Here is a 21,810-nt window from a genome sequence, read left to right as displayed (position 1 = left end):
TTCCGAAAAAATTGAAAATTTATACGGCGAGTTGTAAGTCTTTGTAAAATGACGAAGAAAACTTACAACTAATGTTACCGATATAATCTTAAGTCTACGTCAAAACGGAAATTAAGTCGCTGCTGCAATGAAATTAAGAATTCTAGAAAAATTGAAGGCGGAAAAGTTGAAAAGTTGAAAGTTTTTGTCAGTTTCCACACGTAATTTCTAGTTTATGAAACTACAATTGTTAAATCATTTTGACACTTTGATCACATGGTTATATAGGCTCCAATTTTGCTTTTTGTTTCGCTCCAAGAAACTTTCAGCTCTCGCATCACTATAAATGATCATGAATTTATTCAAGCAACACTAATAAATAAACATAGAAAATATGCCTTATCAGAATTCGCTGTTCTTTGACCGTATTCAAGGTTTTTTTTTCGCTAGAAACATGTATGATTAAATTTGTTTAACATTAATCGACGTAGTAGTTTTTAATAAGGGTAAAAAATTTATTCCGATTTCTTAGAAAATTACTTTGTTTTATTTTTCGTGGCAACATGTACTCCCAAAATAAATTGATTTATAGCTAACAGCGAGGGTTTTTTGGAGAACTCCTGGAAAAGCGGGTTAAAGAAAAATGAGCAACAAAAATCAGAAAAAAAATAAAAAAGAAAAGAATGAAGATGAACACTTGACAGTTGAAAAATTGTTTTGAGATGTTGGAGATTTGATTTTCATATTTTCATAGTTCGCCATCAAAATGTCAAGCTTTTAGATTTTATTTTTAGTTTTTATAGTGAGAAATCAAAATATTTTTCTGTGCGTAAAGCTTTCTAAATTCTAGAAAAACGTTTGGCACTTGAAATATCTTTCCGAAGTGCACTTCTTAGAGTACTGCTGATCAACATGTAGTAGTTGTCATCTACTCATAGTTTTTATTGAAATCATAACGTCATGTTTATTTTATTTTTTGATTCAACTGCGACAAGGGAATTCATGTTGAATAGAATAAAGTCAAAAATGGGCACCGATATGAGTAATACTAGCCTGTTTTTATGAGGATGCGGGGGAAGAAGCAGTTTTTGATTAGAACGTGAGAAGCTCATTGAGCATGGAAGATGCCTAAAAAGTCATCTAAAATTTGGGATTCGTCATTATCTTTTTATTAGTTTCTGCGATCATAGAGTCACAATGGGGAGGAATAATCAGCGGAGAGTTATGAGTAAAAAAATAGTTGCAAGCAGATGGGAATAGAAACAAAAAATCACAATGACGAGAAATTGCATAATAAAACGTGCAAGAAAGCATGGACTTCGCAGATGTTTTATTTTTCAATTTTTTTTCAGGCTGATACATAGTAAGGTCGTAAAGTTTACAGGGACAATGTTACTAATCCTAAGAAATTATATTTGTAGAATATCAGAAGGAGTATTTTTGAAAATGTTTAAAGGTCTAGAAAATATTCGCTTTGTTTCAAAAGCAAACTTGAGCGATTGTTGCTCTTGTGAGATAAACACAGTTACGGCCAGGCGACTTCCTAAAAGCTGTAGGCCTCACGACGGCCTCATCGCATCAATTCTGCATTTTGACGTGTAATGACCGCATAGTGCGATATGCAACAGCCGACAGGTTCCGCGCCGCACTATACAGAAGGCGCGAATTGATCTTTTAGGCAAGGCAGGCGCTGCTGGTTTTACAGAATCTTCATGAAAAAAAAAAGTTATGTCAGAGACGACGGGTAACTCTACTTTTCTGCAATTTTCAGATTATCGACCAATTTGCAAAACTTTACCAAAAACGGTATTGCAACAAGAATCAGAAAGTTCAAGTTAGCCTGATTATTTTATTTGAAAAATGACATGCTGGTTTTCTGGAACAGTTATCTAGTCTGAACGTTAATTTTGCAAAAATACGGAGTAGATTCATTTATTTCCATCTCTTTCCTCAAGTCTTTCAGGTCAAGAGACACAAAAGTAAAATATTATGAAAATTCACTCGCTGCTCTTTTACGCTTCTTACAGTGTAATTGATGAGAAAACGTGTAATTTCTCCAGCTTCACGCTAGACTGAATCACCTTCCGGTAATATTTCTTAGAATACGCGTTAATTTCTGACGTTTTCTTTCATTTTATAAGTGACAAGATACTTGAATAGGAAATTCTAACAAAAAACATGGAAATAATCCAATTTTTACGAACTGAATGAGTAGAAAAATAGATCGAACGTTTCTTTGTGAAACTCTTTTAAAAAAGAAAGACTTAGAAAAGTGTCATCTACTAATTAATGCATCACTACTAAACTATTGAAATTCCTAAAGAAATGTTGTTTTTCAGAAGTCGTTCAACATTTTCGTATTCGTATAGAAAAATATGAAAAAAGTCTTAAAATCAGTATTCACGTAAAGCAATAAAATAAATAAAAGACTTGAAGCTGAAGTGACTTTCTGATGAACATTTGTTTATTTACACGAAATACATAGATTTGGCCGAGAAAGCTACAACTTTAGAAGTTAACAATCAAAGTTTCTCAAAATATCATATGATTATAACTTTTGAGGATGGAGCAAATACTTAACGGACACCTTGGTTAATTAGTTTTCAATTCTTGAGCGAATTTTGTTGGTGTACCCAGAAACCACGTGATTCATTGCTTATCATGTCAAAACAATCGCTTTAAGAAGGACTCGATTGTCTGAAGTATCAATCAGCGCAGGCCATATGAAGTTGACAACTTGGTTGGTTGTTCCCGAGTAAGCTCCTCTGGAATGACGGGACGGCTCGAACTCGGCTCCGTCGTACTCTAACTTCAATCTGCAATAGGATATGATGAGTTATGGGCGCGTTCCGTGGGTGGATTGAATTTATTAATATCGGAAAAGTCAGGTTTTTCTGCAGTGGCTGGGATTTGATTTATTGTGGCACTGTTTGTCAGGTCGGCACATATGTTCTATTCTGAGGATTCGAGCAAAAGTTCGAGACGTTTTTTTCCAATGTGTTCGCTTACACGAAGGCAAACAGATTGGATTTCTAGAATTGTTAATGGAAAATAAAATCTTATATATCAAGTCTGAAAATCAAAACATGAAAAAAAAACATTCCACCACATAAAAAGTTCAGATATTGGGGGGAATCACTTGAAAAACGGAAATGTGATTATTTGGACATCACTTGAATTTTGATTTTGGTTATGAAAAACAGTCATTCTAAAAACTAGAAATGAAAACAAAAGTTTTTTAACAACTTTTATTTCCTCCAGCTGATATACCTAGATACTATGAAAGTTAGGGAATAAGAAATTACAAAAATAGCCAAAAAAAATTCCCCATCTTCAAATGAACATTTGCAAATGGAAGTTATTCATCATTACAAACATGTGGGTGTACAAGTCTCTCATTGTATATTCTATGCTCAGGTGTCAAGAAGCACGAACTTTTGATGAACCTCAATTTGTCAGTGCCAGAGAAGAAAAATGGTCGGCATATTTTAAAATAGAAATATCGCAGAAAAAGACATCGGAAGTTTTTAAGTGACGTTCTGAAATTCAAAAATCATCACCAGGAACAATTTTGGAGATGCTGGGGTATTTTTTTCCAGAAAAATTCGAACCCTATCAAAAATTCTAAATTGCAGTGACAATTTTAGATTTTCGGAGGGGGAGGTTTTGCGGCGGAGGTGTGAATAATTTAAATAAGTAAAATCAATGACGTGCCAGAAAAAGTTATATGGAGGCTGGGGACCAATATTACAAAAAAAAGACTCACTTTCGTTCCGGGCAGCATTGAATGTCCCATGATATTGATATACATTTTTGGATGTATTGATGAATAGTTAGACATTCTTCAACTCCGGGGTACTCGTCAAGCTTCTTGAATACTTGCTGGCACAGATCCTGGAAAAATGTTATATTAGGTCGGCAAATAATTGACGTATTTGTCAATTTACTTTTTTTTTTCTTAAATTATATTTAGATAATTTATATGTAGTCGGTAGTGATTATTTGTCAACCTATAAGTTTTAGCTTCTTGATACTAGGATCTCTGAGAATATAGAACAAATGGTTGAAAGAAGTTTGCATTCATTTTGAGTCAGGCTTTAAAATTTTGATGACAAGTTTTTAAGTTACCTCTGCAATATGGCCTCCAGCTTTTGTTGTGGTGAACTCTTTGTGAAGCTGTGAACTCAATGCATCTTCAAACATTGTCAATTCATTCGATTCTTTGGCATTGTTATTTACTGAAAACACAAATTTTTCAACGTGTTAAAAAAATGTGTAAAGTCACATGCTTAAACATTTAAACATTGGCGAAGTTGATCCAGTTTTTCCAAAAATTTGAATGATATGTTTTCTTAAGAATTCTTGTGGTTTGATAATTGTTGATTGATTATTAAAGGTAGCGAAATTTTGTAAAACTCTCTAACAGACTCAAAATAGCTCAAAACAACAGAGTTTAGTAATGAAATGTCTTGAAATGTTTTTAAAAAAGTTATGGCAGTTCGAAGTTTTGAAAATGATCCTGTTTTCAGCCAAAATCCTAAATTAAAAAAAAAACAAAGTTGAAATTTGGTAAATTAAATTGTATGTAGTTATTATCCTATACAGCATATTGGTAGGTAACTACGTTTTTTCTGATTTATGTGTTTTTCAGTGGATGGGTGAACATATGTGGAAAAAATGTGTGCACCTATAAAGCGAATATGTTCTTAAATCAACGAAAATATGAGTAATAAACGATCGAACATACAACAGTGAGCAATAATATTTAAAAAAAAAATTTCCGTTTACTGCGACACTGACAATTTTGCAAAAAGTCTGATTTCAGCTGAAAATAGGCATGAAACTTTGAAACCCAATTTTTTGAAACGTTTCACTACGAAATTTGGTAAATTATTTATATTTTTGTATATTTTGAATCTAATGAGACAATGACCAAAATTTTCGTTACTCTATGTTTACCCTAAATTTTGAAATAAAGAACAACCCGACAGTTTGTGAAGTGATATTGCAAAAAACCTTCACTACTAACCAGATCCCAATGCCTTCAATACCGCTAGCTTTCTGTCTTCAATGTGCTCTTTCACCACATTGTAAGTCAATATCAAGGTTTCATGTCCGAAAATAGCTTGCAAGTCGTCCTCTCCTTCCATTTCCGGTAAAGTATCCAATGAATCCCTGAGTTCCTGAAAGTTTTATTCAAGATCATCGTTTTTCGTTTCAATTGATCTTCACGTACATTGCTAGCGAATATGAACAATTCGCCGAATCGAGTGACCAATTGACTCGTTTGTTCTTTTGTTGCGGAATTATAATATGCGGTCGCATCCGGATAGTCGGGAAGTGGAAGGGAACTGGATAGAGTTTAGATGAAATACGACACTTTTTGAGTTGTATTTTTCATACGTACCTTTCTTTAATCACCGAGTCTTCTTCGGACTTTTCCCTTAGTTGAGTAATAGTGTAGTTGGCAACTCGTAATTCTTTTCGCAATTTTGAAATCTAAATTCAATAAGAATTATTTTTAGAGAGTAGTAGTATGTACTAAATTAAAAATTTAAAAAATCACACCTCTTGCTTGAGACTGTCAAATTGAATGGAGTTCTCCGACGGTCGAACAGAAAATTTTTCATCTGAAAACAAAAATCACAGATTACTTATAACAAGTTGGCATACTGATTGAAGATGCTCCCTGTGATACGGAGGATGTAGAAGATCCCGAAGACAATCTCGTGGAGCTCACATCATCAGGACACATTTGCAATAGCTGAAAAGTACAAAAAATGAACCTTTGGTTTTTAGTTCCTGTTTACCTTGTTGTATGAATTATTGAACACTACGATTAGCTGTGCAACAATTGGGTCCATCTGTTGAAGAGCAAAGTCTTCCGGAGCAGCTCTTGCAAATGCATTAAACAATCCGATGAGAAGTTTGTCCGATCCGACACGCTTACGACAGATGCGTAGCAATGAGCCAAGCTGGAATTTGGTTAAAGAGATAAAAGTTAATCATTTAATTAGTGTTGAAACTCAGTTTATATTGCAAAAAAAAACGTAGTCCCCCAAAACATCCGAACAAAAGTTTAAATCTTTGTGTTCTCACCGTGCAGAACATTTATTTTTGATTGTTTTTGAGAAAAATGGTCATATTTCATTTACGTGGACGTTTTGGATCTTTTCATGCAGTCAGAGCAAATTTTAAAAACAAAAATTCAATTTAAAAATTTCAGCAAATGCGGAAGTTTCCGAACATCAAAATTAACAACGAGCAACAATCGGTTGCCAAAATTCAAACACTTTCCGGCAAGCGGCAGCCATATTTTAGCAATATTTGTTTACAGCTAAAAAATTCTTGGATAGGAGTTGTACTTTTTGGACAGTACTCAAGAATGGAAAAAAACGTTTTCCCTTGTTTTCAAATAATGAAGAATTGCTCACGTGTTGATTTTGAAACGTTTCTTCAAGTACACACTGAAGAGTTTCATTAAGCTTCAATCGTTCAAACACTTGTGACAATCTCATGCTCATCTGTCTCTGGTGACTCTCGCATGATGGATCCGGTGCATTTGATTTTGGATCATGTTGAAGTTCCTTTATTTGTGAGCAAATAATTTTCAGATTCTCCACATGCTTCAACAATTCCAGATGAACGGCGTCAGTCATTCTGCAAATTATACATCCTGTTTTCCATCACAAGAAAAAACGAACCTAATTAATCCTGACGAGCAATTAACAAGCCCGTGGCATCCTAGACTCTCTAAACATGTTTTCAACTGATTTCTATCTTCGCGAGCTCTTTTCACCAAATCGGGACACTGCCTTCCGACAATCGACATCAAAGTGGCAATACATGGTTGAAACTCCTGAAACGAACCCTATTCTAATATTTTTCCATGTTCATTTTTGTTGGGAGGATGCATACGCCGTCACAAAAACGTTATTTGATTATCTTCTCTCGGCTCCTCGACAAGTGAGCAATTCCGCCGTGAAAAATAGCAAAAATGCATTTTGCGCAGTCTTACGCGACGTGTTTTTGCTGCTGTTTTCTGGAAAAAGCGCTCGCGAACACGAACAACTATTTGCATTTTAAACAAAAAAAAACATTCAAAAGGAGAATCCGAAACACATTTCGTTAGGACGAAAAATGACGAGAAAGCTTACTGCAAACATGGCACAGTGTTTTTTAAGTGATGAATTGCTTTGCTCACAGAATGCTGTCCACCAGACCAATTGGCAGAATAGTTGCTCACAACACAATTCCTTTGTCGGCAGAATTAGCCCATCTTCCACCGTTCGCTGAAATTTGGTACATGAAATGTTTATTGCAGACATTGTATAATTTCTAAATGTACCAAGTTTTCCTTATTAGTCAGACTGTTGATATTGTTAAAAGCTGCTCATGTTGTGCTTAAATGTCCAAATGCTTGGTTAAGCTTTTAAATACACTTTTGAAATTTTTATGAACAGTCAAAATGTGGCGAAATCTCACTTTTTACCAATTATAATATTGGTAATCTACCAAAAATAAATTTCCTACGAGTTTTAAAATATAATTGTGTTTTGATTGATTGAAATAAATCATTCAAAGGATTCAAACCTACAGCAACGCCTGAAATTTCACAAAAAGTTCAATTTTTTGCTTTTGACAAATTGGCACCAATATTGTTCACAAAAAATTTGACCGAAAATTTTTTTAAGTCTAAGCATTTGAAGTATTAGGTTTTTATTTAAAAACTGAATTCGTACAAATATGCATAATGCGACTCCCAAGTTAAATTTTTATTACTGACTCCCTCACCAATTCACATTTCAAATAAATCGCTTCCAGCAGTGGCAATGTGTACGGAATCTCCGAGACGAGTTGTTCAACCGGTGGCAAAATGTTGAAAAGAACGGACAAGTCATCGGTGTTCTGTGCCTGCAAGTATAGTGACGTGCTGCTTTGAACCTGTGAAATACATCTAAGCCGTTCGTTCCGACACCGACGTAAGCTTGCGTGCGACTGAGTTTGCATTACTGATTATTTCGCACGCACCGGGATAGTAGTGCCCGCCGAGCAAATGATCAAAAAGTGATGATCAGCTAGGGTTAATTTGATTAGGTGATTAGGAATTGAATGTCAAATAAACTTCATGAAAAGATTCTCTTCCTGATTATTCAGGTTTTTCTACTTACTTGCTCTCGCAGATGATTCAAGAGCTGGACATCTAGCGGTTCCACTTGGCAAGTGTATTGAATCAAATTAAGTTCCTGTCGTGGTGGTTTAAAACTCCATCCAGCTGATTTGCTGGTTTTGTGCGCCATGCATAAAGAATTTGGTTTGCAGCTCCCTTTCTATTGTTTTCATTGTTAGGTTTTTTGGAACAAGTGTGTGAAAAATGACGTTGAAAAAGAGCGGCACATTGATGAATCGCGAACAAAAAAAGCAACAAAAAACAACAGACAATGAAAAAGGAGACCGCTCAAGTGTGTGCAAGAAAAAAAATGCAATTAATTACTTCTCAAGTGATGGTGGAAAGGGAAAAGAGAACATCAAATGTGTGAATGATATCAACATACTTACAAAGGGATTACTGTAAAGGATGCTTGAACTGGAAGAGAAAATAATAGGATATATATTTTCTCACCTAGAGGAGAACGGCGTATTCTCTACTTCACCATAATTATACAGACAATTCGTAAGTGGTGGTCATCTGAAGAACTATGACTTTCACCAACGGTGAAAACGGGAAGAATTGGGAAAAGATGCGTGAATGGAAGGCAGTACTTCAGAAAGAATATAAACAAAGTTTTGCAGATTTTATCTGTGCTCCAGAATTAGTTTCTCGGAAAGGGTTGGAGCAGAGTTTTTAAAATGAGTGAGGTATGCAGAGCTAATAAAATATGACATTACATATGTGATACACCAAATACTACCTCATATAAGACCATCAGTTTTTTAGAATTCAGAGAAAGGAAAAATTCTGGTAGATGCTAGATGATCCTAACATCAATGATATGCGGAATGGCACTGTACATCTAACGACAACAACAAAAAAAGAAGCATCTCAGAATATCCGGTGGCTGTGAGAAAATGGTTGGCCGGCAGCAGCCGGATAAACATGTCGTCGACAATTTTGCGTTCCCCTTGAAAGCGGGGAGACGCGCGTTTTTTGAAACTTGATACGGCAATTAGAGGTGCCAATAATGAGATACTGTAGCTGAGGCTGCCCGTCGTCGCGCCTGTCAGGATTTGTTTGTATTGTTGCGTCTGGGAAGCCAGAAGCTTGGCAGGCAAATGACTGCAACATGGACACACACACAGAGAGGAGGCGCTGCCGTACGGAGGGAGAGAGGAAAAAATGGTTGATGAAGGCGGCAAAAAGGATGGTGGAAGCAAAAAAAAGGCGGGGCGCCATCCGTACTGGCGTACTGACACGTGTTACATGGCAGGACCTTGTACACTTTGTATTCTCGTTTACTACGTCTTTTGTCCGTTTTGACTAGAAATCAAATCGGACGCGAAATTCTCACACAACAAAAGGTGCCCCCGTTGAAGGTGTTGCTGAATGGCGCGGGATAGGATCAAGCAGTCAACGGAAGCAGAAATAGAAATAGTGAGAAATGGGAAGAAAAGTTATTGTGTTGTACGCGTGTTTCGATTTTTCTTTTGAGTCTACTACAGCCCCCCCCCCCCCCCCCCCCCCCCCCACACGTTTTGTCCTTTCGATAGTAATTTCAACGAGGTCAGTGGTGTTGAGCGGAACGAGGTCAGTGGTGTTGAGCGGGGGTATGAATATGAGTATTTCTTGGTTGAAAGAAGCTTTCTTGATGTTGGTTTTAATTGAATTACCCTCCACACCCCCACTGATATCTGTTTGTTCTCGCTTTTCTTAGAAAAATACAAGAATAGAAATGAAAGCAGAAAACGTTTTTTAGGCTGAGGGCATGATAAAATGTTTAATATTCTTATCTTACTTTTTTGATATTTTTAAAATCATATTTACATATTTACATTTTAAAATCATATTTCTATAGATATTGAAGTAAGTTTCTTTATAATGTTCATTTAAAAAAATTGCACATTTTTCAAACTCAAAATGTCATTAAATAAAAAATATTATAAACAATCTTATTCAAAAAACTAATCAAAATTTTATTTATAAAAATTTGATATTAACTAGATAAACACAATGAGATTTTTTTTCTTATTTTCCTATACATTAAAATAAAACCACAATTATTCACATTCTCAAAAAGTAATTATAATAAGCGGACATATGACTTTCACTTTAAACTTCAGTTGACAATAGCTGGATAAAGAAATTTGCCATTACAAGCAATTACAAGCGGTTGCCCAAAATATGTAAAGTGATATGATGATTTCAATAACCATTTCCAACTAGTATATTTAACCTTTTCAGAAATACACACTGATATTCTCAGACTTTTTTTCTGTGTTCATGTCCGATGAAAGTTAACCTTATAAAAACAAACCTTATAACTATATTCATAATTTGCAAAACTTCGAATTTACAATATCAAATTCGATGATGTTCAAAGTTTTACCAGCTCGAAAAAATTACCCTAGCAATATATTGCTCTGCTCTATTACAAACATTTATGTACTTCTAAAATGATGAAATTAATTTTTCTTCAAATTTTGAATTTTTTAAAATAAAATTTCATGACGTGAAAAGATTAGAAACTTACTTCAATATCTATAGAATATAATATGTATGTTTTGATAATTATTTTCAGCAGTGATTGACACAATACACCAGAAATAGGATGTCAAATCATATACACCTCAAACGTATGTCCTTAGAGTTTCCTATATTTTTCTCTTGTTGTATTTTTTGCCACATACAAATACTTCCATTCACATATTTATTATGACTTGTGAAAAAATTAAAAACAAATTCAAATGAGGAAAAATCGAAAGAAGAATAAATGAATCTAGTAGAGGTTGAGTTTGAAAAAAATGTGCGAAGTTGGTTTTGTTGGAAACCGGAAAGCGCATTCTAAAATTTAATACTGATGATTTAATCTGAGAGGACGAAAATGAGGTATCTTAGAAATGCGCGAGAAAATTCAGAAATTTTGCATGCAATATATTTTTAAAAAATGTGAAATTAACCAGGAAAAATTGAAGGTGGCTTACAAATTCGAGTTCGTATTTGTTCGACAATCCAGTACATTTAATGAGTTATTATTGTTATTTTTTAAAGCTGTTTAGAATTGAATTCATAAAATAAAAATTATTAAGGGTTAAAAATAGCTATTTGGTTCAACTAGGTTCGTTGTTTGGAGTTCGACGAGTGGGTTGTTTAAAAATTGAAATTAAAAAAAATTATACTCCTGAGATGAATGGAGAGATTAAAAACAGTTAAAGGGAGAAAAAAGAAAACACATTAATATAAAAAGTTGTCACAACCTCGAGAACATTTAAACAAAAAATATTTTTCTGAGAACTTTATGTGGCCAATGGTTGCTCATCAATATTGATCCGATTTCCGTTATTCAACCCGACACTAATTTCTTCTGGCTCTTCTAATTGGCCGATATTCAGCTCTTCTTTTAGCTTTTCTGCATCTATCACTTCCATATCTTCCATATTTTCATCACCGTCAGATTGGACCTTTTCTTTGTCTCCACCCTCAATTCCACTATCGGCCGTCGATGCACCACTATCTCCATTTGGAGCAATTAATCGCTGAAGAAACGTCATCATTGAATGCTTGTCGTTTTCGGCAATATCTACCTCGATTTTTGCAGCCGGCGAAGACGGCTCTGTCTTGACATGACCATTGTTTCCAGGACTCACTGACGACTTATTGGTGTGTGGACTGGGACTTGATCTACTCGATCTATTGGCAGGTGATCCCCGTTGAGCATTCGCCGCCTGCGCCGCAGCAAGTGAAGAGAGGGCGGCCGCCGGGTTGAACGGTAATGCACCATTGCCCATAAAAGGGTTGAGAGCTCCCATTTGAGCTCCCATGGCTAATAATGGATTTGGATAAGGGAAATGCGGACTCATGGACATTGGCGGAAAGTTTGGCAACGTTGGAAAACCTGAAATATTTCAGAATTGTAATTTTGAAAAATAAATAGGTTGATGTTAACTTACCCATATTGAGAAGTGGATGAGCTGAGCTAGTTCTACGGTTAATTGGATTGCTATTACGCATGACAGCTTCTTTGTTGATGCAATGTGTGAGATCTTGTGGGCATCGTCCATTGATAGCTTTCCGAATCTGCAAAGTTTTTTTTTATGTTAGAGTCGTGGTTTTCTTATTCTCTCGTCAGTATTGAAACTGTATAAAAAAGTTCTAAAATGATTGGGTTATAGTTGAATTCTTCAAAAATTTTTGCAATTATTTATGTGCAGTCGAAAAGTAATAAAAGCTCATTGTTCATTGACCGTAATTTTAAAAGTCGGTCAGCGAAAATCTTTAACAGACATTTTTTACTGATCTAAGATTAATTCTTTCTGTGTTCAAACTTGAAAATAGTTGTAAACTAATATTTATAAAAATATTACAATTTACAGCTGAGATATAAGCTGACAAAGTTGAAAATGGGGTGCGATACTAATTTAGCAAATACTGCACATAAATTACACTTTTATCAATTGAAAACAACTTTCAAACTCGTACAAAACAAAAGTACGCAAAATTTTGCAGAATTTGACATTACCTCTTTCGCCGCGTTTATTCTGAGATCCTTACAAGAAGCTTCTGTCATCCATGCTGAATGAGGTGTATTGATAATATTTGGACAACCAACTAGTGGATCTGAAAGACAACTTATTAAGTAAGCTCTTTATTGCAAAAAAAAAACGTACTTAAGCAATTGGGATCAAAGCGAACACTATCGTGTACATCGAGCGCGGCTCCCTTGACATGGCCGTTTTTCAAAGCGGCTGCCAAATCGTTCTCGTTAATCAAACCCGCGTGAGATGTATTGACTATATATACTCCAGACTTGCACTGCCGCAGCGAATCGGCGTTGATGATGCCTCTGGTCTCATCCCCAAGATTACAGTGAAGAGAAATGCAATCCGACCGACTCATGAACTCGTCCATTGTGTAAACTCTAAATAATTCAAGATCAGTCACCGAGCTACAAAGTATTGTGTTTCATTAGCACCTTTCAAAACCCAACGCCTTGTCGTGTCCTTCTCGTACAAATGGGTCGTAAAATATGATATGAAGTCCGAATGCTCTTGCTCGAAGACCAACTGCAGTGCCGACTCGTCCGCATCCCAAAATTCCAAGAACGCTTCCTCGCACCTTCTTACTTCCGACTGCGTTCTCGCGCACTTGATCAGCTCCGATAGTCTAGAATCCGATGTATTGAAATTGCATGTTTTAAGAATTATTTTACCTTTCTGGTTTCACTATAAGATTTTGCATGCCAATATGTTCTTCTAAAAAGATCTAATATCAGAGAAAGTGTAGAATCGGCGACGTCTTCCACATAGTCACCAGGCGCATGGCACACAGCAATACCTGAAATAGAAATTATTCAATCAAGCGTTTCCTGAATCGAAGATACCCAATTCAGTTGCAGCTTTTACATCGATATTGTCGATTCCGTACCCGATACGAAATACAACTTTTAAAACTTTGAACTTTTCTAAATCTTCTTTTTCCAGCTTAATAGAGTGATACATGAGTGCCGCCACAGCTTCATTTAACACCTGCAAAATAAGAAGGTAATTTGCTTGATTAAGTTTTGCTTATTTATGGGAAAGTTACGGTTCTGGGTATTTAAAACTAATAAATCCAAAATGTGCTCAAATGAACGAATTTCGTAATAAAACTTTTGGAAGATTTTTTCAAACATTTTCATGACGGTTCAAAAATTTCGAAAAACCTGGTCAATTTTTACTAAAATCTTTATTTTAGAATTGAATTTTAAGGCGATAAGTAACCAATTTCAATAATTTTTGGTTTTAAAAGTATCTTAATTAACGAAACAAAGTGGTTCAAATTATCAAAATATACAGGAAAGGAATTTTTCAAAAATCAACTTCTGACCGCTGTGGCACGGAAAAATGACCGAAATTGGAAAGTTCAGCTAAAATTTGCCCATTATTTTTCAAAATTTGAACCGCCGTAAAAAATTGCTGAAAATTTTTTGAGAAGTTTAATTACGAAATTCATCAATTTGAGCACTTTTTGTGTGTATACGTTCAAAATACCCGAAACCGTTACTCTTCCTTTTAAGTATATTTTGTGCTTTGTTGGTACTCTGCAATTACGCTGTTTCGTCATTTTTCAAATGTTGCTTATTTAATTCGAGACTAGTAAATATTATTTGACTCTGGCACTTTTGCCATTTTCGTCTCAAAAGGCAATTATTGACTGCCGCTTAGTCGCTCACAATGAGATGAGAGGAGAAGAAGTGGACCCCTAGCTTCCTATTGTTTTCAAGCTTCTCTTGATTGACATTGAAGAGCAACGAAATTGAATTCCATGGGAAAGGATATGATGGAAAGAAAAGGGAGACTAGGAGTAGTCGTTCTGTTTACACACACATACACACTTGGCAGCTTCTATTCACCTTTTCATGAATTTCCTGAGTCGACTGGGCATCGCAAAAGGCAACTGTTGCAACGTCTTTCAGAATTGGCATTTCCACCGAACAATCTCGACCATCAAGAAGTGCAACTAGTGGACGTGAACTTGACGGACCGTTCATCCTTGTGCTCGTCACTGAAACAAAATTGTATCAATTTGGAAATAAAGTTGAAAATAAAATAACTAAAACTTACTACTTAAAATATCGTTTAAAGCCTGTTGTGGATCTGGTAGAACTGGTGGGTGTGGGGTATGAGGGCTTTGTGCTGGATCTAAAAAATATATTGATAAGGGCCCTTAGATGAATGTTACTTAGGTAGTATCACAAAATTAGAAATAATTTTGCAAATCTACATTAGGCCTGGGAATTATGTTTTTGTATGTTTAAAAGTAAAATGGTAATAGTATAAAAAATAACTTTTGAGATACGTCCTAGACCCTCCAAAAAATCTAATCCAAAAGGCACAACTAATACTTATGTTGCTAGTACTGAGATTTGCTCCTTTCCCATTTCCCATGTATTCTTCATCTTCATCTCGTCCCCCCGCCATCCCTTAATTTTATTGCCATTCGTGTTGTACCCTCATGACACGCGATTGACTGGTTTTGAGGTTCAAGGAGAAATGCAGTAATGAGCGAGGAGATGAGACGTACTTTTTTGTTGAAAAATTATGAAAAAAATTGTAAGGGTTTCGTACGGTTAAAATTCGAAAAGTCAAAAACTGGGTGGGGCATACTGTATCAGCATTTGGAAATATGTTGATCCATTTATAATTTTTAAGACGCCAAACAAGACTCACTAGAACAATTTGAAAATTTTTGCAATCGAGACAATAATTCGAATTTTCCGCTAGATCATTTTCATTGAGTATTATATTATTTTGAATTTTTTTTTTAATTATTAATTGAACAATACTCTTAATTGTTTTAAACAATTTTGATGCAATAGAGAAAAAAGTTAAAATAAAACTAATTAGTTAAAAACCTCACAAGTAACAGTTTTCCTTTAATTCAGGTACAGTACTTTCTAAATTAGCATTGTATCTCATTGTTCAACTTTGACAGCTTTTATCTCTAATGATATTTGAAAAATTGATTGTGTTCTCACTGATTAAGTAGTTGGAGGACAGTATAAGAAAGACAATGTATTTAACTCTAGTTAGCTCTTCAATTTACATATTCTTTCAGTATTCCTCGTTTTCATTTTTCTCCAAAAGCTCTTGCACAATAAATCATTATACAAACTTGTCTCTCAGGTACTCTGTTCCGGAGTTTGCGCCTATTTCATCCAGAAGCTGCTTCTAAATGCGCATAGTGGTTAGCTGTGTGTGTCTCTATATGTGTGAGAGAATATATGCGCGCGCATGTGTGGCGTGCAGCTAACCAGTATTTGACATGAATTAGATATGTGAGCAACTGCAATGGGAAAATAGTGAAGAAGCGCCGGGCCGCCGGACGGCGTCTACAACAACAACGACCGGCCACTTCTCCGTTTTTTTTGTTTCGCGTCTCTTACTTTGGTTTCTTTCACTTCTTCAACTTTGTTTTATCTTGATGGTCGTATGGTGGTCAACGACGATAACATAAGCTAGAAGAGCACGAATATCAAAAAAGACAAAGAAGAGGTGATAGAGGGGAAGATGGATGGGTAATTGGCTTGTGGGTTTGGTGAACGGGCTGACTTCTTTTCATTTGTTATAACTCACTTCGTTTCCGCTTTTGCGACCCCGTCGGTTTAGTACCATTGGCTTCGCCACCCATTGCTATCAGCTGATAACGAAGGGAATTGTTTGGCAAGATTAATCTAAAAAGCTTACAAAATAGGAAATTGAAGAAGTTTTCATAACGTCAACGAATAGAGGGGAAAAAAAGAGAAGAGGGGGAGAATAACAAAATGGCAATTCTAGAAAAATCACACTGGCTTCGAGAAATTGGAATTGTTAGAACTGGCGCAACTCTTGCAATAGCTCCTAGCAGTCGGTGAACAGTTGATGAAACGAAATGAAATGATGACCGGGTGCAGATGTCACACAGGAGGGTGTAGGGGGGGGAGGGTGAACAAAATACGACTGCCTTTCCGTCCAGCAGGTGCTTGATGTGACGCGCCATTAGTTTTGATAGTCCGTCCGAAAACATCGTCTCGTGCCGACTCGGAAAAGAATAAGAACAAAATCATTTACATGCGTATGAAATGAAACAATCTGAGAACATCCTTTGTTTTTGCGTGAGTTTTTGGCGCGCAAAGTGGAAAAATATTATTGCGGAAAGACTAAAGAAGATATGCATACTCCATAAAATGTATTGAAAAGATGTTGCTAAAGGTTGAATTGGATTTGCAAACGAGGGAAAATATGAAGACGTCGAAAAAGAAAAATGGAGAAGAAGAAGAAACTGGAGGGAGGCGACATGATGTCCATATGGAAAAAAGTGTGGTCCCGCATGTGTGATAACTTGAATGAAGTTGAACCGAATAGGAAGAATAAAAGAGTGGGGTTGACTGAAGCGGACACTTGTCGGAAGCTCGGAAGCTTGCCGGTCAACTTATGTAATAGACGGGAGAAGAGAAGACGGGTCCACCCTCTCGCCTTCCTAATTAGCCGTATGTGCGCTCCAAAGACTTTTGGAGGATGTTTGAAGTTGAATACTTATATCAAATTGGGTAGCTATCGATTATCGGAATAAAAGACCAGATCATAAAGTTGACAAAAAATGGCAATTGAGAAAGAAAAAGTGAATGCATTGAATTGGAGTGTGGTTCACCAACCGACTACCACTCTTCTTCTTTTCCGCTGCTTCTCCAATTTTTTCCTTTTGCCCCCCGAAAGAGAATTCGAAGAAGTTGTTTGTTGCGCACAGATATGCGGGTCCTCTGGATTCTTCATGAGCTTTTGGAAGTATTACAATCCGCGGCGACACGTCATTTAGGAAGAAGGAAAGAAGAAGAAGGAAAAAATGGAGAAAAGAAGGCAGACTCAACGGGTGTGGTGGTAGGAGGAAAGACAAAAATGGACGAAGCGCGGTCCTACTCAATAATGGGGCGGTGCTGGAAGGAGTCGTCGACAAATACAAGTCTGATGGGGCTCATGAAAACAGGGATAAGCCAGAGCGGAACAAAAAATATTGAATGAGAATGGGGCGGAAGGCGAATGGAGGAAGGAGAAAGACAGATTGGACAAAGATGAGTGCCGACTTCATTATTACAAACAGAAGCAGTCAAAAACGCGGTGAATCTAAAGATGCGCTTAAAAATGAGATGAAGCTTCGGCGAAAATGGTTAGAATGGAATGGATGGGGTGAGATAGAAAAGAGACAACTCAAAAATAAATTTATTCTGCTCTCTTGCACCTAGGCGGCACTGACTTCGGGATCATGGATAAGAAGCACGCCGTGCACATAGAGTGAAACGATTTTGCAAGCAGCTGCTGCTTCTGGTAACTCCTTCTATTCACCAATTCCCCAAAGGCAAATAATACAATTAGTAGTGGGGGACAAGAAGGCAAGAAGTATCACGCACTGAATATAAATGTCTCTACATCGAAACTGCACACGCTAACTCTAGATTTATGGGTCCAAGCATGATCGATTTACAGATCTAAGTTTTTCGTTTCGGAAAAATAGATGCCTTTTTTCTCGATGCGAATAATCCTTGTTCAACCCGATTTTGTGTCGATTAGGAATGGAAATGCGAGAAAAAGAAGATTATCAATTGACATGGAATTGAAGATCTTATTCGATGAAACAAAATGTTCAATAATACTTTTGTGTAAATGATTTCAATTTTATAGGATAGAAAAAATTCTTTCGATGTTCCCGCAACGATGACAAAATTAAAGCAGTAATTTAGATTGTTGTTTTAATTACCACAAACTGTCATAAAATGCCCAATTTTTCATAATATAGCGTATATAAAATAAATCATGCCGGTTTTGAATTATTAAATTAAAAAAGACCGAGTTTAGTCTTAAATCTAAAATGTTAACGACTCTGTAGCGGACCTATTTTGCATAGATAGTTAGTTTCATTTTTTTGTGGGGTTTTTTGTGACCCATGAGTAAAAATGTATTACAGTAATCTCCATACTATAATTGCATCCCTTTCACTACTTTGGCAACGTATATGAAAAATATATAACTAACAATGTATGGACAAAATGTTTTTTCAGCATTATTACAGTGGAACATTTTTTGGTAGATTTAATGAAAACCGAAATAAAAAATTAAACCGCCAAAGTACATATGAGTGCAAGTCTAATAAGGCACCACAGTTTTTTCCACTAGGTGACAAAATTTCAGATTTCACCTTAATTTGGAATTTTTTATAATATAAAATTTCAAAGCTACTTTATAAAATGTTTAAACTTTTTGCCGCTTTCGGAAGAGCTCAAGACTTACAATAAATGAGTAATTGAAACATCTTTTTATTAAGTTTTCAATTATATTATTTTTCAAAGTGTACCCAATTCACACTTGTTTTCTCTCGGACTAATAATCTCTTTTTTTTGTCGATATTTTGTTGAGTGTACAGGTCAGATAGTTTTGGTAATTCAAGAACGCGATCACAAGACGAACAGACAAAAAAGGAAATAAAAGTGTGAAACAGACGGTAATGCTGATCGCCGTGAAAGATATTCGGTTGAAGTGAGAAGATGGCAAAGTAATGTTTCACACACATACACATACCCACACATTTCCTTATTTCATTTTTAAACATGTTCTCGTTTAGACATCTGACACGCCATTGGAGCAACAATGAGACAAAAGGGAGAAGAAGGCGGTGAATAAGGAGCCTTTTTCACATTTTATGCTCCAATAAAGTGGACAACGACGACGGTGCGTGCCTTTTTTCCTAGTGGTTCATTGAAGAAGCATCTCGACCTCCCCTTTGCCTACTTGTCTTTATAAGACACATTTGATATGGGTAACTAACTTGTTGACAGCTACAGCTATTAATGGTGAGAAAGACAATTTTTTGGGGGAAAAACAAGTTGTGAAAAAGTACTTACCAAATGATGGAGTTGATGATAATGAAGGATAGAAGTCACGAAAACTCCGGCTCTTCTTTGAGTACGATGGACTGTCACCTGAAAACTCTGAATGAAATCAATTTGAAAATCCGCAAAAATGGAATGTGAATTAAAATTTCTCTAGTTCAAGATTATCATTTTATAAGGTGTTATAAGCGCGAGGACATTCTTCTCAATACTTGATTTAAACTTTTTGAACTATTGATTTTGAAACTATGACTATTATAGTTCAAAATCGAAAGCTGTCTGAGCCATTTTAAAGATTAAAGCATGCTAAAAACATGATATTTCTTTTGAAAAGAAAACGAGTAAATATGGTTTTAGGCATGTACTTTGAGTTAATTTTGAAATAAAGTTATTTTTTTTAACAATTGAAAGTGTCTATTGTTATTTATTTTTACATTCGTATCTTCGTATTAATATGTAGTGTGTTTTAGTGTAACTCGAAAGCTCTTTGGAATACAATTTCAATTTATTGTTAATACATTGGAATTTTTACAAACATTTGAAGCTGAATTTGACTTTTTTACTTTAAAAACACAATTTTTATATTTTAAATTTTAAAAAAGTATTTTTAAGTGAAAATAGTTTCAAAAAAATAGAATACAACTATACTATCCACATATAGAGTAAAAAAGTTGAGTTATAATAAAAATATCAATTTTGACACTATCTAAAAATATAGAAATTTTTGTTTTTTTTTGTAACGACTTGGAATAGGTAAACACAAAGGTTAAACAGAAGAGCACATTTTTAAGGAAGAAATATGAGCAAAGATTACGGATACATAGGATACACGTATTTGTTTTTGAGAAAAAATTCCAACTATCGTTTTTTCTCTACTGATCAATTTTTAAAAAAAAGTCGATTGAGAGTCAAACCAGAAATTCGAAAATTGATTCCTTTATTAGAAATCCATTCCTATCAAACTGTCATACAAAAAAGCAATGGAAGAACAGACCTAATTGACAGTATTTAAATTTTCAATTTTTGAAAAATAATTTACCAAATGTCTGCGATATTTTTCGATTAGTTGCATGATATTTTATACTAAAAAAAGTCGAAATGCATTGCTAAGTTAACATAAAATAAAATTAGCGGCTCTAATTTTTTTAGACGTCATTTGAACTACATCTCTATAAGTATTCCACCCAAATAAGCAAACAAAAAATTATATACAGAAACTGAAGACAAGAAGATAATACTAACCTGACGGCGACTCTGGTCTAGGAAATCTAGCCGGAATGTTTTGCTTCCTTCGTCGATCACTGTTCTTACTTTCTTTTGGAGGCAGCTCAATCTTGATCTGCTTATCCACCTGAAACATAATATTTCAATTTTTATTACCAAACAATTATGAAAATATCAAACCGTCGGATCAGGAACTGGAATATCTCCTTCTTTCTTCTCGCCTCCTTCAAAGTGAGCCGAGCAAATTCGAAGCTACAAAAAAATAAGAAAATTGAAGATTTTAGCCAGATTGAATCTTGACATTTGTCTTTTATGTGAGCTGTTTTATTTTTTTCTTGTTTCTTCCGAATTGGTTATTTTTCTAGTCTGTGGTGTGATCGTTCTTCAGAGTATTTGTAAACATTTTTGTTTCACCACACATTATGAAAACCATTAGGCCATGCATAAGAGTTTGCACTTTTAGCTGTGCAAAAACCAAAAGCAAAAAACTGTCAGCTACATTTACCTGTGAAACAACCGTCTCTTCAGTTCTTCCAATTGCGGTGAGCCACCTCTGTCGTAAAATAAGCGGTCTTTTTGGGATTCGATAGAAATGGCGATTGTCTTCAAGACCACGATACCGAGAGCGAAATTTGCAGTTCGGAAATCCACAAGTCGTCGGCATTGCGGGTTCGTCACAGAAGCGACCAAGAGCAACAACCTATGAAGCCACAATAAGGAAAGCACACGAAGCAAAAAGTGAAGCAAAGCGTTTCGATTTTCAAAAATTAGAAATTATAAATAAATATGAAAATAGCTAGAAGTATTCAAAACATGAGGAAAATGATAGACTGATATTTGAGATATCTGAGTTGATAGCCCAACTATGAAACATCAAATGGTATAAATAAACACAGAAACGTTATGCAATGGTGCCAGACAATTTTTTTGAGAGACTAGAATTAACATGCGTGTTTTGCTGGTAAAAGTTGCGAGAATCGAGATGCTTATCAATTAGTCCACTTCAGTAACCCCGAATACTACCAGCTCCAGGTCATCATGGTCTAGTAGATTA

At 35.4% G+C, this 21,810-nt stretch overlaps 2 protein-coding genes and 11 non-coding genes across 14 annotated transcripts; 8 read left to right on the top strand and 5 right to left on the bottom strand.

Moving 5' to 3' along the window:
* Window positions 1-2,424: 2,424 nt before the first annotated feature.
* Window positions 2,425-8,310, bottom strand: F49E10.4 (Mitochondria-eating protein). The gene is made up of 14 exons (NM_001373311.3): window positions 8,151-8,310; window positions 7,774-7,893; window positions 7,137-7,271; window positions 6,684-6,838; window positions 6,414-6,639; window positions 5,790-5,954; window positions 5,653-5,743; window positions 5,548-5,609; window positions 5,387-5,478; window positions 5,216-5,330; window positions 5,009-5,162; window positions 4,108-4,217; window positions 3,746-3,873; window positions 2,425-2,795 (listed from the first exon to the last, which is right to left on the bottom strand). The coding sequence occupies exons 1-14, from the start codon at window positions 8,277-8,279 to the stop codon at window positions 2,639-2,641; spliced, it is 1,839 nt and encodes a 612-aa protein (NP_001360757.1). The 5' UTR covers window positions 8,280-8,310; the 3' UTR covers window positions 2,425-2,638.
* Window positions 7,954-8,081, top strand: F49E10.22. The gene has a single exon (NR_071186.1). It is a non-coding gene; the product is annotated as an Unclassified non-coding RNA F49E10.22 (non-coding RNA).
* An 870-nt stretch (window positions 8,311-9,180) lies between the features above and the next one.
* Window positions 9,181-9,309, bottom strand: F49E10.26. Its single transcript, NR_071185.1, has one exon. It is a non-coding gene; the product is annotated as an Unclassified non-coding RNA F49E10.26 (non-coding RNA).
* On the top strand, window positions 9,213-9,340 carry F49E10.16. Its single transcript, NR_071184.1, has one exon. It is a non-coding gene; the product is annotated as an Unclassified non-coding RNA F49E10.16 (non-coding RNA).
* Window positions 9,341-10,829: 1,489 nt separating this feature from the next.
* On the bottom strand, window positions 10,830-21,469 carry ctbp-1 (C-terminal-binding protein 1). Of its 2 annotated transcripts, NM_001270101.4 has the most exons (13): window positions 21,262-21,469; window positions 20,937-21,008; window positions 20,775-20,883; window positions 19,545-19,622; window positions 14,737-14,814; window positions 14,526-14,677; window positions 13,515-13,659; window positions 13,344-13,468; window positions 13,107-13,297; window positions 12,802-13,052; window positions 12,654-12,751; window positions 12,085-12,211; window positions 10,830-12,029 (listed from the first exon to the last, which is right to left on the bottom strand). In NM_001270101.4, the coding sequence occupies exons 1-13, from the start codon at window positions 21,418-21,420 to the stop codon at window positions 11,431-11,433; spliced, it is 2,184 nt and encodes a 727-aa protein (NP_001257030.1). In that variant the 5' UTR covers window positions 21,421-21,469; the 3' UTR covers window positions 10,830-11,430. The 2 variants fall into 2 exon arrangements, with proteins under 2 accessions (NP_001257030.1, NP_001257031.1); NM_001270102.3 differs by lacking the exons at window positions 19,545-19,622; window positions 20,775-20,883; window positions 20,937-21,008; window positions 21,262-21,469 and adding an exon at window positions 16,249-16,352 and having other exon boundaries at window positions 10,831-12,029.
* F49E10.19 lies at window positions 14,311-14,437 on the top strand. Its single transcript, NR_071183.1, has one exon. It is a non-coding gene; the product is annotated as an Unclassified non-coding RNA F49E10.19 (non-coding RNA).
* On the top strand, window positions 15,865-16,014 carry F49E10.20. Its single transcript, NR_071182.1, has one exon. It is a non-coding gene; the product is annotated as an Unclassified non-coding RNA F49E10.20 (non-coding RNA).
* Window positions 16,119-16,139, top strand: 21ur-15624. The gene has a single exon (NR_071181.1).
* Window positions 16,924-17,063, bottom strand: F49E10.14. The gene has a single exon (NR_071180.1). It is a non-coding gene; the product is annotated as an Unclassified non-coding RNA F49E10.14 (non-coding RNA).
* On the top strand, window positions 16,959-17,143 carry F49E10.10. The gene has a single exon (NR_071179.1). It is a non-coding gene; the product is annotated as an Unclassified non-coding RNA F49E10.10 (non-coding RNA).
* F49E10.13 lies at window positions 17,330-17,466 on the top strand. Its single transcript, NR_071178.1, has one exon. It is a non-coding gene; the product is annotated as an Unclassified non-coding RNA F49E10.13 (non-coding RNA).
* Window positions 17,557-17,696, top strand: F49E10.23. The gene has a single exon (NR_071177.1). It is a non-coding gene; the product is annotated as an Unclassified non-coding RNA F49E10.23 (non-coding RNA).
* Window positions 19,305-19,410, bottom strand: F49E10.24. Its single transcript, NR_071176.1, has one exon. It is a non-coding gene; the product is annotated as an Unclassified non-coding RNA F49E10.24 (non-coding RNA).
* Window positions 21,470-21,810: the final 341 nt, after the last annotated feature.

The sequence above is a fragment of the Caenorhabditis elegans genome, chromosome X, assembly GCF_000002985.6.
Source record: "Caenorhabditis elegans chromosome X".
Taxonomy (NCBI): Eukaryota; Metazoa; Nematoda; class Chromadorea; order Rhabditida; family Rhabditidae; genus Caenorhabditis; species Caenorhabditis elegans.
Note: the sequence above shows the minus strand (reverse complement) of the source record. Positions and strands in the feature narration are given on the sequence as shown.

What these genes read in the sequence shown, in the direction of transcription:
- F49E10.4 (NM_001373311.3), bottom strand. Translation starts at nt 8,279, where the DNA reads ATGGCGCACAAAACCAGCAAATCAGCTGGATGGAGTTTTAAACCACCA. An exon ending in TGAATCATCTGCGAGAGCAA is followed by an intron (nt 7,894 to 8,150) that starts GTAAGTAGAAAA and finishes CTATACTTGCAG; the next exon opens with GCACAGAACACCGATGACTT. An exon ending in GACTCGGTGATTAAAGAAAG is followed by an intron (nt 5,331 to 5,386) that starts GTACGTATGAAA and finishes AACTCTATCCAG; the next exon opens with TTCCCTTCCACTTCCCGACT.
- ctbp-1 (NM_001270101.4), bottom strand. Translation starts at nt 21,420, where the DNA reads ATGCCGACGACTTGTGGATTTCCGAACTGCAAATTTCGCTCTCGGTAT. An exon ending in ATCATCAACTCCATCATTTG is followed by an intron (nt 14,815 to 19,544) that starts GTAAGTACTTTT and finishes TATATTTTTTAG; the next exon opens with ATCCAGCACAAAGCCCTCAT. An exon ending in GAATAAACGCGGCGAAAGAG is followed by an intron (nt 12,212 to 12,653) that starts GTAATGTCAAAT and finishes AAAACTTTGCAG; the next exon opens with ATTCGGAAAGCTATCAATGG.